Below are 15,935 nucleotides of genomic sequence, written 5' to 3'. Positions count from 1 at the left end.
CTTGGAACCTGCTGCCCGAAGCAGTGGTGTCCGCAACTTCAATTGACTTGTAGTGTGGCGCCGAGTCGCGGTTGAATATGATCACCAATACAGGAAGACTACGTGCCAGTTAACCGATAAGATCCCCCGTAAGCCAAATTTCAGAAGGCAGTTGTTGGCTGTGCTCGAGATGCAATCGTTGGCCATCTCGTGGTATTGAAAGAATACGGAGATCGTGCCAGGTTACGATTGTGGTTACTGAGCGTAACCGAATTCGTGCAAGGTCACAACCAACGGAAGAATGTATGTGTTTTGGTACAGTCAAATAAACAAGTACGGTAAAACAGTCCGTGGTACAATTAGCTATAATAATAATTGTTTCCATTACACCAATCGCGTTCTCTTGATAAAAGGTCACTACAGACTCTTTCAAGAGAAGACCAGACACTCACAAAAGCATACTAGAAAAGGAATGACGTAGGCTGTAGGCCTCCTGTCCTTACAACATAAATCTGAAATCTGATAACATGATTTTGTTATAGTACTTCATGTTTATCTCGGTAATTAGTAAGTTATACTGCAGCGGGGTTTTAAACACGTGGTAGTGTAACGTTTGAAAACTTACAATACCAACTTCTTGTTCCGATTATCAGGTTATACTAACCTCGCTTTCGTGTTCCTTCTGATTACTGTCAGTTGCTTTTGGTCATATATGCAAATACACTCTATGTGCCAAATGAGTCATCAGCTCATTTATCCTTCTATTCCAGATATTCTCACTGCTACTAACATTCATCTAACACACAAGGTACCTTCAGGCTAGAAGCAAACCTTCCAAAGGCTGAGCTTTACATTGTTGTAGCGCGTTAGTCGGTTTGTTTCTGGTTTCGATGTCACGGCTGTCTAAATCCAAAGCTTGTGTCAGTGCTATTTGTTGTGCATTCTTTCCTTAATAACTGTAAGTGTATTATGTGTGCTTGCTCGGCCGTCGATCCACTTTTACTTCTTTTTTCCTCCCAGCTGTCGCCATGTTATTCTACATGCTCTCCGGTACACAAAGTATCTTCTAGCTAGGTGCGAATCGCTAAAAGTAGGGCTGGTGTTAGCTTCGAGTCCTAATTCTTATGTCAACATTACTGGCTGTGATTATCGAACTTTCGTAATAGTGCGATTTTGTTTTCTTTAGTTTTCGGTAGTTTTGGTTATTAAATGTAAGTGGATTCTATGTTTACTGGGTCATCGACTCACTTTTTCTTCTGCTCTCTTTTCCAGCTTTCGTCACGCACTCCACTTTGCACGCTCCCCTAGCACTCCGAGCACCTTCAATTTTGACGCGAAACGCTAAATATTACGTCAACTTTAGAAATGACACTTCCTTATGGAATCCAATCTACCGCTTTGCTAAATACTTCATATATTGGAAACACGTCGAAGCATGTGTCAGAAGAATTCTTGTTTTTAGAATCCAAGTGGGCTCAAGTATTTACGGGATTAGTTGCTTTTACTGCAATTGTCATTACCTGCCACCAAGTTAGTTTGTTTGCGGATTTTCGCGTGTGGGCGTGTAGTTTAGTTTAGAAGTTCTTGAAATTTCTAATTGTGCCTAGAGTCAAGTATTTTGGATATTCGTAAGAAATTTGTCTGCACTCATATAACCCAATGGAATCTTCTTTGCTTACGAACACCAACATCTAGTAAAGAAATATCACTTATTTGAAACATTCATTTGATCTCATAGAACAGTTTGTTTAATTTATTATTAACAGCTCGTAGTTAAAAATATATACAGATTTATATTTATACAGATTTAGTTCAGTAATACAAAACTTTTAATATAGACGCTCGGAATAGCCCTTCAAAATCTAGCCGTTTACAGTCTGTCAGTAGCCAAGTGATGAACATCCATACTTCATAACAAAACATGCTAAACTGGAAGGTTTTACGTTTATAAATCCCTTTAAGAGGTGACATGGTTCGTATACTTCCTCGTTAAAATGGTTATTCCATCTGTGCATAGTACCGTTTCTCCTATTTATTATTACTTTATTTGAACACAAACGTTAGTACAAGGGAGCACCGAATACATATGCGCCACACAATTACGATGACGCCAGTAGCAGTTATCATTGATTTGTGTGATGGCTGTGGTACTGCCCGAACGCCCAGACATAAGCAGGTGATTTTCTTAGGGGGCCACACCCGGAGCCTATGACCTAAAGGTTTGATCCACAAGGCAGTGGAGCAACGTCAGGAGATGCAGTCACATGATAATCGGTGACCAACAATTAGTTAATACGCCATTTGTTCCTTCAGGACCCTGGAGCCCATGTGCACCATTGGTTTGAAATGAGGGTTTTCCAACTTCCCTAGGTAGACTCTCCATGTCCATCAACCCGGTAAAGCGCCGGACAATCTGTTTAATCTAAAGATGGTTTTTACTACAGACAGAAGTCATCTGAAAAACTAGTAAAAATCAACAAACACTACAGGGCTGTTTTGTCTCTAATCTCGAACCATCATCAGTGCGTTACTTGTTGCAGACCAAATTTTGTAGGAGCCACAATATGTGTATACTTCACACATGTAACACCAGTCATTTTGCGACGTCTGTAAAACTACCATCAATCAGCGCCCTCCACTAAAGTCTGATTTTCAACAATACTCCAACTGATACCAGTTCGATTTGGAAATATTGGATATACCAGTAGTTTGCTGAAGGAAATGAATCGGTAAAAGTTGGCAGATTTATTTTCCAAATGGACTATATCATGATCTTCCAATTCTGAAATATAGCATTTGTATAGGTATATTCTCAGGCATCATTCAGTTGCACTCTTCAAATATATGTGTTTAGAAATGCTTTAACGTAAGAAAATTAGTCAGTGTTCATAAATTTTATATTCAAGTAATATGAAAATGCTGTGATTTTGATGAATAGTGCTGAGAAAGCAAGTCTGTATTAGCTTCTTATGTTCGAGTAGTCAGTCGTGTTAACGTGAACAATATCATCAGTGAAAATTCACAAAAATAATAACTATCAGCTAAGATGACGTGCTGAGGGACTACTCATCTGAAATAACCACATTGTAAACCGAATAATGGTTATTATGTGTAAGTGGAGCAATGACATAATATATATTCCAAAGCTACCTAACCTATTACCGTTTGAGAATCCGAATAGTACAGTAGGTCTCACACGAAAAGTATAGTTTATAGTTGAGTACACAAATCTGTATTTAGTTACTGATCCAAACTAAATTTGTATAACAATGGTTCGGTGTTTAGGACTCAACTTCCAACCACTGAGTTGTATACTCAAACCCCATCTCCGGTTTAGATAGCTGGGTAAAGTCGTCAGTTTACACGATGTAGCTTAGGAGCGACTGCATGATCCTATATTTAAATACCGAGTTATACTAAATGTTAAACCAGTCAGAAATAATATACTTTGCATATAATGAGCTGTTTTATTTACTAAACTAATTAAGAATATAGCTTTTTCTTGTACATGCATATTAGCTTCTTACCGTTATTATTAATTTCTAAACAGATTTATTTGCATCTAATTAATTATACTTGCCCAAATGAGCAAAGATGGGTCGTTCGAATTCTATTCTACGTGCCAATCTATGCATTTGAGTCATGGCTAAGCTTGCTTTTCCTAAAACATGAAGATTATTATGTATATTTCGATTCTGTACGAGATTGTTATGAAGGTTAGTTTTGGTGTGAAAACGTATACAGTATGTTTTATTTATTGGGGTGTATTTCATACAAGTTTGACCGGCATTATTTTGTAAGATAATTATAGGAAGGTGTGTTTGGTTTTGTGGTAACATATTATTTGCCTACAGTGATCTCATCTGAATAAGAAGCCTCTTTGATGCTGCATTTAAACTTTGAATATGTGGTATCAGACATGCAATATGGATTGCTTCAATTAGTATGAACATGTGAGCAAATGTTTTTAATATGTGAAATACAGTATTCTCAAGTGATTATCTCTCATTCTATATCCTCTCCACCTTTCACCCTTTGTTAAGATATTTTTAAGCAATCGGTTAAAACGACCCACTTCGAAGAGATGAAATCCCTGAAAATAACTTAACACATGTAAAAATCAGTAACTAGTTATCTATTTTTAAAATTCACTTCATATTCAGTCATAAAACACAAATGAAAATATATAAGTCTGAAGTTAGTTAACATCATGGACTAACTTCGGCTAGATATACTTGGATGAGAAATAAAAGTTATATTTCAAGATGATCGTATCGTTAGCAGTTTCATAAGTACCTTTGTGGATCAACACTCATTAGCTGTTCCTTCAACGTGCGATGTACATAGTAGAAAGGTTTATTCTACATCCATAATTCATCCTATGTTGTCAAGTATTTTGATGTAATTTTTGTGCTAAACTTTTCTCTAAAAATATAGTATATTCTCAAATTGATTGTATTATGTTTTGTAATTTAATATGAAATGGTTTGGATTATCCTATTGTTAGTATTTTGACTGAAACTTGGCCAATCTTGCTTGCTACATGCCATCTATTCTATATTAACTTGTGTCATAATGGATATATCGAGGCAATTCGTATGGGATGCCAACTGAAACGGATCATATTTCAGTCAAAATATCAATAAGTGAAGGATATAAACGATTTCAAATTGAATTAAAAAACTCATTCCCTTTACACAAGTGAGTGACTCCTGGACTCAGTATTTACGTGGACAACACTATGGTGTTTGAAGCAAACGATACTGGGTTTGAGTCCCGGAGTGAACATCAACTCTGGAACGCAGGTATATTCAGCTGACGAGTCCCGAATAGCATGAAACGCGCGTTTCGGACTCCACTGATAACTACATGCTATGTAATCTCTATTAATCGTATTTTTCTATAACATAAACTGACTTTCATAAATAATCTTAGTGTAGCTCATTTAACAAGTACCTGCCTATTTCCTCAACTTGTAGGGATTCTCTATTAATGTGAAGGATAGTTACACTACTCAGCTACCTAAATAGAAATAAGTGAAGTGAATTTCGAGCCTGCCACTCAGTGGTTGAAGTTCGAGTGGATAAATCACTTGGTCACCAACCCAGTTAATCGATTTTGGAGGCATATCTGGCTTATGGATCCAGATAATCCTAAATATTTCTGAGCAGAGTTGTTTGCCTTTTAATTACGAAACACCAAGTGCCAGAGTGTTATTTCATATCCATCAGCTTACTGACGGAATTGCACTCCGTGCCCCTAAACGCCCTGATATGGCCGAGGGTGGGAAGAGTCAGGACTCCTTCTCGAAATGCTCTAGCATGAACCGTTGTTGCTACCTTGACGTGGTGGTCGTGCTTGCCTATCGTGATGAAGCAACCGAGCTATACTGGCTGGAACAACCGTTCCTCAAGGTCCTACCATGTCAGACAGGTCGGTTGAAGAGCGGTAAGACTAAAAGCAACAAACCTAAGGTCCGAAGGCGAAGTCGTACTGCTGACTGTACAAAGGTGTGACAGCAGTAAGGTGTTTCCTTCAGACAACCAGCATGACAGCGATGCTGTCTTCCCACAAGGAGGGGTGGGGTCAGAAAAGGTCGACTCTAAGAATGCACACCTCGCCTCAGCCCACGGATATCCGTCTCCAGAGTTAAGGTCTCAACGATTACGGAGCTGATACAAAAATTACCCATAAAAAGGTCGTATGTGACCGACCTCAAGCAGTTGTCCCTTGAGCACTGCGGTCACGCTCTCAGGTCACTAAGACCACCTCTAATCCAATTTTCTTTTCAGGTACCTCCAGAAGAACCCTTCCTCGGTGTGGGCAACCGGGAAGTGATAACCGCCCTCATACCTCTAACAGCACTCAAGACCACTGTATTCATAATCAACCTTCCTCTTCAATTCCTATTATTCCTCCTACATCGACTTTCAACGCTAAACTTCCTCTTTCGGCTTCCCCCTCAAGTGTCACCATAGCCAACGATTTTATTGCGCAAAACACTGTCCCAGGTCTACTGAAACCTCGCTCCAAACTACACATTGGAGCCTTCAACGTACGCACTCTATGTCAAATCGGTCAACAGGCTTCCTTGGCTAGAACCCTAGAATCTCGTACCATTGATGTATGCTGTGTCTCTGAAACACGCATACCGGATCCCAGTGTGGTCATTCACTTGACCTCACCTCGGCAAAACGGAGAGCCGACGAGATACACCCTCCGTGTATGTGGTGACCCGATGGCCAGCTCTCGTGGACTAGCAGGTGTGTGCATAGCGCTAAGCATGAGGGCGGAACAAGCACTGTTAGAGTTGATCCCCGTTAACAGTCGTTTATGTACTGTTCGGCCAAACGGCTCCGTAAGAACTCGGAAGGATAGGGACACACGTCGTTGCCCTTTTGTCGTTTCTGCCTACGCTCCCACCGACTGTAGCTCAGATGAAGTGAAAGATGAATTTTACAGAAAGCTATCTGAACTTCTTCAGAAAGCTAAACGTCCAGACATAGTATTCGTAGCAGGTGACTTTAGTGCCCAGATAGGTAGCTTAAACCAAACAGAAAGGCATTTAGGTGGATATTTTAGCATTCCGGCACAGCGAACAGATAATGGTGACCGTCTGCTGCAACTGTGCTCAGACAATCGCTTATTTTTAGCAAACACAAATTTTAAGCATAAGGAGAGACATCGTCTAACATGGCGACCCCCTACACCAAACCAACGATGGACTCAAATAGACCATATTGCCATCAGTCATCGTTGGAGAGAGTCGGTAGAAGATTGTCGCTCATTCTGGAGAACCTGGTTGGACTCCGACCATGCCCTAATACGGGCACGCAACCAAAAGTAGGTTCCAGGAACAACTGAGGTTAAACTTAGGTAGTTCTGAAAACGAAGCTGACCCTGATGTTGCTTGGAAAGATAAACAAACAGCAGTGACATCTATCAGTTATTTAAACCACAGGGTTACAAAGAACCAGTGGATTTCTTCAAAGTCTATCACACTGATGGATTCTCGCAAACTCGTCCCATCAGGTTCCGAACATGATGAAGAGCGACAACAAATCAGATCTAGGTTGAGCAAAAGTCTAGGGAACGACCGTGAGCAGTGGTGGGCAACGAAAGCAAAAGAGATGGAAAAGGCGGCGACTATAGGGAACACAAGACAGCTTTACAGACTAATAAAAGAAACTGGAATTAATAAGTCAAGTGTAAGTGAGATTATATCGGAAAAAGACGATACTCTCATCTGCTCCCAGTCCAGACGTTTAGAACGATGGGCGGAACATTTCAGAGAACAGTTCAACTGGCCTTCAGCTACTCTACAACTACCCTCCATTCCCAGACAGTGTGAATGGAACATTGAAGTAGGTCCCCCAACTCTTGCTGAAGTTCAAAAAGCTATAGTTAATCTGAAACGAGGAAGGGCAGCTGATCCAGATGGATTGGATCCAGAGGTCTTTAAAGATGGTGGTCCAATTTTAGCGATTAGGTTGATTAATATTTTAGCTAGGATCTGGGAGTTAGACGTTATCCCATCTGACTGGTCACAATCACTTATCGTCCCAATATATAAGAAAGGGTCAAAATCATCCTGTGACAACCACAGAGGGATTAGTTTAACTAATATAATATCTAAAATACTAGCCTCGATAATTATCAGACGCCTAACTAAGACTCGTGAACTGCAAACACGAGAGAACCAAGCTGGCTTCAGACCTGGTCGTGGCTGCATCGACCACATATTCACCATTCGTCAGATTCTAGAACACAGGCATACTTGTCGACGTCCGACAATGGTGGTCTTTCTTGAATTAAAAGCAGAATTTGGCTCTGTAGACCGCGAGATTCTGTGGCAGTGTCTGTCATTGAAAGGCGTACCTCAGAAGTACATAAACCTTTTGAAGGCTCTTTACTCGAACACTAATAGTCGAGTGAGAGCTTATGGTGAACTGTCATCTGCTTTTGCAACTTCAAGTGGTGTCCGTCAAGGCTGTCCACTTTCTCTATTTTTGTTCAACTTCATCATAGACCTACTGATGAAAATAACATTCTCGTCGACTGAATTCTCGGGTATTGATCTCCTTCCAGTAGGTCTACTTATCGACTAAGAATACGCAGATGACATATTCCTGTTTGGTAAAGAAGCTGATAAAATGCAGAGTCTTCTGGTAGCACTACGCAACAATACCAGAATGTTTGGAATGCGCTTCTCTCCCTCGAAATGCAAGTTGTTGCTCCAGGACTGGTCTGCGTCAACACCTGAACTAAGGATAGGGAGTGAAGTAGTCGAACGCGTTGGCAACTTCACTTATCTTGGAAGTCTGGTCAGCCCTAATGAGTTGGCGTTTGACGAAATCTCAGCACGGATTCGAAAAGCTCGTTTAGCTTTTGCCAACTTACATCACCTATGGTGAAGGCGAGATATCCGTCTATCAATAAAAGGACGAGTATACTGCGCGGCAGTCCGTTCTGTTTTAATTTACGACGACGAAACATGTCCATTAAGAGTAGAAGACACTCGTAAGCTATTAGTATTTGACCACAGATGCCTTAGAAATATTGCTGGCGTCTGCTGGGATCACCGGGTAAGTAATAGTGAGGTTAGACGCAGGGTATCAGGGAATGATGGTAAATCAGTTGATGAGGTTGTGAATCTTCATCGACTGAGATGGTTGGGCCACGTGTTACGTATGCCTGAACACCGATTACCACGACGTGCAATGCTAACCGGTGTTGGAGATGGTTGGAAGAAGGTTAGGGAAGGCCAAACCAAAACGTGGCATCAGTGCTTGAAGTCACTAACTTCTAGTTTGAGCCATGTTGGGAGATGGAGATTACTTGGTTGGGGTCCGCGTGACTATCGTAACCAATGGTTTGAAACTCTTGATGAAATGGCTCAGAATCGATCACAATGGCGTCGGTGTATACACTCTCTGTTTTCCTTTTAACTAAGAGATTAAAATCGCTTCATATCTTTCTTCCTACGAACTAATTCTTTCTTCCTGTACTATATCCTTATTGCAATCTTTCTTTTATATATTACCACCTCTGAATTAAATACTTTTATGAATCCGGTGTCCATCTTGTTGTGTTAATGAGGTATGGCAACTTGAACCGATGCATATATGTGCCTGGTCCTACGTTGCATCTGACTGACTGACTGTCAGGGAAGTCCTGCTTACCGCCTTCTCACGGTATTACTGTTGTTTACGAAATCGAGAGAACGAAAAGTGAATGTCCGGCGCTTTAACCGGGTTGGTGGATGTGGAGGGTCCAACTAGGAGAGTTGTAAAACCCCGATTCCAAACCAATGGTGCACATGGGCTCCAGGATCCTGAAGGAACAAATGGCGCATTAACTAATTGATGGTCATCGATTATCGTGTGACTGAATCTCCTGACGTTGCTCCACTGCCTTGTGGATCAAACCTTTAGGTCATAGGCTCCGGGAGTGGCCCCTTTTTATGAAGAACGTAAAAGTTACAGCGGGATCGCCATTGACTCCTGTTCTGAGCCATATCTGATAACGTATCTGGCCACTGTATTGCACCATCTCTCGGATCTCAGATAGGGAGTCGTGAAGGACCAACAGAAGTCAGCTCTTTGCAACTTTCATACCACAGCCCTCACACAAATCAAGTGACTTGTGGCACATATGTATTTGGTGTCCCTTTGTACCAATATTTGTGTTGAAATAAATAAAGAATCAGATATGTACTAAATATTCCAGACATTTTCACTTACAATTTATTGTATGATCAAATCTGTAGATTACTTTCTCCAGTTTTTATATACCCAGCCTAAATGAAATACAATTTTATAGTCCGTCAGTCAGTCAGCAACAACGTAGAACTTCGTACTTATATACATCTCTTCGAGTTGCCACACCACATTAGCACATAGAGGTAGTAAATGTATAAGCAGTAATCGCAAAGATTAGGGTTTGAAGATGTCAGTCAAGGATATAATCCAGTGAAATAAATTTGGAAATAGAAAAAAACGGATATGAAGAATTCAGAAGATAAGAATTTGGGAGGACTCAGAGATTGGATGCACTTGCGTCATTGCAAACGGTTTTAAGCCATGTCATTCAAGGTCTCTAACTATCGGAGAATCGCATCCCGAACATGCTTGCATTGTTGCTTAGAGTGGTCAGAAGACTCTGCATTTTGTCAGCGTCTTCACCAAATAAAACTATGTCATCAGCATATTCTAAGTCAACAAGTGAATCTCCCGGTAGAAGCTCAACCCCTGGAAATCTAGACGAGGAAAGTGTTATCTCTAAAAGTAGGTCGACGACAAAGTTGAACAAGAATGAAGAGAGTTGACAGTTCGCCATAAGCTCTCACTTGACCAGTTGTGTTCGAGTAGAGAGCCTTTATAAGGTAATGTACTTCTTTGGTACTCCTTTCAGTGAAAAACACTGCCATAGAACCTCACGATCAACAGAGTCGAATGCCGCCTTAAGGTCGAGAAATACTACTATTGTGGGGCGTCTGAATGCGTCAATGTTCTAGGACCTGACGTAGTATGAATATCTGGTCTGTGAAGCCACGTCCGGGTCGGAAACTAAGCTGATTTTCTCTAGTCTGCTCTTCATGAGTTTTAGTTAAGCGTCGAAGTATTGTTGAAGCTAATATTTTAGACACTCTATTAGTCAAACTGATTCCTCTGTGATTGTCACAAGAGGACTTTTGTCCTTTCTTATATACTGGCACAATCAGTGATTGAGATTAGCAGGTGGGATTATATATTTATATTTATATTTTAACTACAATTATTTCTGTGGTTAAGTCACTTAAGCTTCGAACATATAGTTTCAGGTTCAAATCCTACCCTATCTTTGGTTTGGGGAACCAGGTAGTCTTACTTGTTCTCACAAAAATACATATCTCCAAGATGAGTGAACAAGCCTGTCATTTGTATGTGTGTTAACATCTAGTAAGTAGAAGACGCAATCAGTTCATACTTTTCTATCGAATACTCTCGTACGTTGGGTGTGAATGCGGACCACCAGTGTAATGCCCATTCTAAAAACTTTAATATGACCATTATAACAGGCCAGCAAAAAAGCCATTTGTTGCAAACATGCACCATTTTACAAACAAAGTTATAAAAAGAAAACAATTTTGTGGCGTAAGTGAAAATTCTTGCATCAGCTTTTTCAATTGTTATAAATATAATATAATGGCGTAGCACAGTTTCAGAAGTAATCGCTATCTATTGTGAATTAAGCATCAAAATCGTATAATTAACTTTTGTACAATACTTATAACCTTGTGCACAGGTATAAACTTAGTTACACAGTCAATATTTTTAAGTTTAAAGTGAATACATATGATTTGCAACTTCTGAATAGTTTTTGTATTGTTCAAGGCTTTTACACTTCTAATGACTTGTTGTCTGTCTGGATAGCAATGTTGCATGAATATATTATTGCAACAATACTATCATTGTCTGACAGAATTATTAAGTATTTACATAAACTAGATTATCATTTATTTCGGTTCAAACAGTACTCATATTTCCACTTGATAAGTAAAGACACTTAAACAGTTTGTCTAAATTAGTTTAAACCACAAATCTAACTACATTATTTCAGATATCTTATAAGCGGTTGAGATCACGGTGATAATTCTTTTCAGAATTTTTTTTATTAATTGAACAGGAGAAGGGAACATTTGATTACATTTCAATTCCAGTGCAACTTTTGATAGTTGTTTCTATATTTAATTAAATATCAGTGTAATTTTTCTGTATTATGTTGGGTTAGAGATAAATCTTAACCTTACTAACAGATCAACTCCGCCTGTAGCTCTTCTAGAGTTACTGCCGGTCCCAAGCCCGGGTAAAGGAGGAGGGTTGGGCATGGGGTTAGCGTCCCCATCCCGTAGAAAACTAACTCGCTAAAAAAACGCTTACCAGAAAAAATAATTCAAACCATTTTAACTCTGCCCTGAGAGTTAGAAGGTCTTCATTTAGAAGAATTATGACGCTTCATGGTGAAAGCCGAATTCCTTCGGAAGCCACGAGGCCGATGCCCCTTCTAACAACCAGAGCAAAAATTTTTATAGGTACATGGAACGTTAGAACAATGTGGGAAACCGGGAAGACCAGCCAAATAGCAACGGAAATGAGGAGATACAACTTGGCAGTACTGGGAATCAGCGAAACCCACTGGACTCAAGCTGGACAGAAAAGGCTAGCTACGGGAGAGATGCTGCTATACTCCGGTCACGAAGAGGAAAATGCTCCACACACACAGGGAGTTGCTCTAATGCTGTCCAAAGTAGCACGAAATGCACTTGTAGGATGGGAATCCCACGGATCCAGAATCATCAAAGCATCATTCAAAACAAAGAAGGAGGGGATCTTAATGAATATTATCCAATGTTATGCACCCACCAATGATAGCAACGACGACATTAAAGATCAATTCTACGAGCGGCTGCAGTCAATCATAGAGAAATGCTCAAGAAAGGACCTCACCATTCTGATGGGAGATCTAAATGCCAAGGTCGGAATAGACAACACTGGATATGAAGATATTATGGGACGACATGGACTGGGAGAGAGGAACGAAAATGGAGAAAGATTTGCAAATTTGTGTGCATTCAACAAATTAGTCATAGGAGGCACAATATTTCCACACAAACGTATACACAAGGCTACATGGATCTCACCGGACCACACTACAGAGAACCAAATAGACCATATTTACATCAAAAAAAAATTCCGAAGGACAATGGAAGATGTGAGAACCAGGAGAGGAGCTGACGTAGCTTCAGATCACCACCTAGTTGTAGCCAATTTGAAACTGAAGCTAAAAAAGAACTGGACAAGTGGACAAACAGCAATACAAAGGTTCAATACAGCCTTCCTTCGAGATACTGACAAACTCAATGAATTCAAGATAGCTCTCAACAACAGATTCCAAGCCTTTCAAGATCTACTGAAGGAAGAAGAAACCACCATGGAGGACAACTGGAAAGGCATCAAAGAAACATTGACTTCAACGTGTCAAGAGGTTCTGGGCCTAAAGAAACACCATCATAAGGAATGGATCTCTATAGAAACACTGGACAAGATCAAAGAAAGGAAGAACAAGAAGACAGCAATTAACAACAGCCGAACACGAGCAGAGAAAGTCCAAGCACAAGCTGAATACATAGAAGCAAACAAGCAAGTGAAGAGGAGCATTAGAGCCGACAGGAAGAAATACGTGGAAGAATTAGCAACGACGGCAGAAAAAGCTGCTAGAGAAGGAAATATGAAACAGCTCTACGATACAACGAAGAAACTATCAGGGAAATACAGTAAACCAGAGAGGCCGGTCAAAGACAAAGAAGGCAAGCCAATCACTGAAATTCAACAACAGCGAAACAGATGGGTAGAATACTTCGAGGAACTCCTGAATAGGCCGGCTCCAATGAATCCACCGAACACCGAAGCAGCACACACAGATCTTCCTATAGATGTCAACCCACCAACGACGGAAGAAATTAGAATGGCCGTCAGACAAATCAAGAACGGGAAAGCAGCAGGACCCGACAACATACCAGCTGAAGCACTGAAATCAGACGTCGAAGTAACCACAAGCATGCTTTACCCTCTATTCAAAAAGATTTGGGAGGAGGAACAAGTGCCGATGGACTGGAAAGAAGGACACCTCATCAAGATTCCAAAGAAAGGAGATCTGAGCAAATGTGAAAAGTACAGAGGCATTACACTACTGTCAATACCAGGGAAAGTCTTCAACAGGGTGTTGCTGAACCGGATGAAGGATGCAGTAGATGCCCAACTTCGAGACCAACAAGCTGGATTCCGAAAGGATCGGTCGTGCACAGACCAAATTGCAACACTACGGATCATCGTCGAACAATCAGTTGAGTGGAACTCGTCACTATACATCAACTTCATTGATTATGAAAAGGCATTCGACAGTGTAGATAGGAGGACATTATGGAAACTTCTTCGACACTACGGAGTTCCTGAGAAGATTGTCAATATTATCCGGAACTCATATGACGGACTACGGTGCAAAGTAGTGCATGGAGGACAGCTGACAGATGCATTCCAAGTAAGGACCGGAGTCAGACAAGGCTGTTTACTCTCTCCCTTCCTCTTTCTTCTGGTGGTCGACTGGATTATGAAGACCTCGACATCTGAAGGAAAACACGGAATACAATGGACAGCTCAGAACCAATTAGACGATCTGGACTTCGCAGATGACCTAGCCCTCCTATCACGTACACGTGAACAGATTCAGATAAAGACAGCCAATGTAGCAGCAGTCTCTGCATCAGTAGGCCTCAGCATACACAAAGGGAAAACCAAGGTCCTCAAATTCAAAGCGGAGAACAGCAATCCAATCACCCTTGATGGCGAAACTCTGGAAGATGTAGAATCCTTCACATATCTGGGAAGCATCGTCGATAGACATGGAGGTTCAGATGCAGACGTAAAGGCGAGGATTGGCAAAGCAAGGGCCGCATTCCTACAATTGAAGAACATATGGAACTCAAAACAACTTTCAACCAATATCAAAGTGAGAATCTTCAATACGAACGTCAAGGCAATTCTACTGTATGGAGCTGAAACTTGGAGAACTACAACAACCACAATCAAGAAAGTACAAGTATTTATAAATAGCTGTCTACGCAAGATACTCAACATCCATTGGCCGGATACCATCAGCAATAGCCTTGTGTGGGAGAGAACAAACCAACTTCCAGCTGAAGAGGAAATTAGGAAAAGACGATGGAAATGGATAGGACATACATTACGCAAATCGTCAAACTGCATCACGAGGCAAGCTCTAACTTGGAATCCTGAAGGGAAGCGGAAAAGAGGAAGGCCAAAGAACACATTACGTCGGATAATAGAAGCAGATATGAAAAGGATGAATTACAACTGGAAGGAGCTGGAAAGGATTGCCCAGGACAGGGTTGGATGGAGAATGCTGGTGAGCGACCTATGCTCCTTCACGAGGAGTAACAGGTGTAAGTAAGTAAGTAAGTACTAACAGATCAGTGATAACCTCCATAAAATAACAATCAAATTCATCTTGTTTACTTTTCATAATAAATCTCACCTTTTACCAACTTGTAGCTCGTATTCTGAACAGCACCCATCTATACATACCGTTCACATAATCTGACATATATATATATATATATATATATATATATATATATACATGCTTACATTCACTCTGTGTTGATTTGTTCGTAGTCGTAAAATTTGTTCATCTGGTAGTTGTATCAGTGCTAATGATGGCATGAATGTGTAATCAGTCTATGTGAAGTAGAAGCTATCGTGTTTTTAGTCTGGTTATAAAAGACCGAGTTTAAAATGTGTCATTGAGAGTGCTTCTCCTCAATGCTTGTGGAACGACCTCTTCAAGCTGAGGATCCTTGGAGGCACTGCGTTCGAACGTCGTTGTCCAAACGATTTCTGACACCCAGTGACAACACAATATTAATAATACTGAGGTTCAATATGGTTAGCGTCACTCTCATGAAATTTCGACTCCGGTAGCTTGAACAACATCGCAGCCTCTCTCAGTCCAGCCAGTATTTCTCGATGCTGGAACTGGGTGGAAAACGCGGAGAGGTGACCAGTTTTTGACATGACTCCGTATTATGCATGGAAGGAAGCGGTGTAGAACTACTTCCTGTCGGTCTATTACGACTCCCCAGTTACAATTCAATCGCTTTAAACATGGTCAGATTAGAAGTTAGTGGTGATCCGGCTGTAGTTCTCTTTTACATTCTTCACAACAGTGAGAGGGACTACCTTATCTGAAATAAGTCTTTCTTGGTCGTATTTCTATTTGAACTGTATTTGCGACTACACACTATTCTTTTTCACTTTACTTTTTGTTCTTGTTTACCCTTCCTTTCCCTTCCTTATTTTGCATCGCGCAAACTATTTTCAGTGCTCATTTGTATCAGA

General features: G+C 40.6%; 1 protein-coding gene across 1 annotated transcript in view; it reads left to right on the top strand.

Moving 5' to 3' along the window:
- The first annotated feature begins 548 nt into the window (after nt 1-548).
- MS3_00008699 (uncharacterized protein) overlaps nt 549-15,935 on the top strand; it is a 48,961-nt gene continuing 33,574 nt past the window's right edge. The window contains exons 1-3 of the mRNA XM_051217031.1: nt 549-1,190; nt 1,252-1,509; nt 3,530-3,695. Of these exons, the coding sequence (XP_051065664.1) occupies nt 1,345-1,509; nt 3,530-3,695 (331 nt within the window). The 5' untranslated portion in view covers nt 549-1,190; nt 1,252-1,344. The remainder of the gene's footprint in view (nt 1,191-1,251; nt 1,510-3,529; nt 3,696-15,935) is intronic.

Source organism: Schistosoma haematobium, chromosome 6, assembly GCF_000699445.3.
Source record: "Schistosoma haematobium chromosome 6, whole genome shotgun sequence".
Lineage (NCBI taxonomy): Eukaryota > Metazoa > Platyhelminthes > Trematoda > Strigeidida > Schistosomatidae > Schistosoma > Schistosoma haematobium.
Note: the sequence above shows the minus strand (reverse complement) of the source record. Positions and strands in the feature narration are given on the sequence as shown.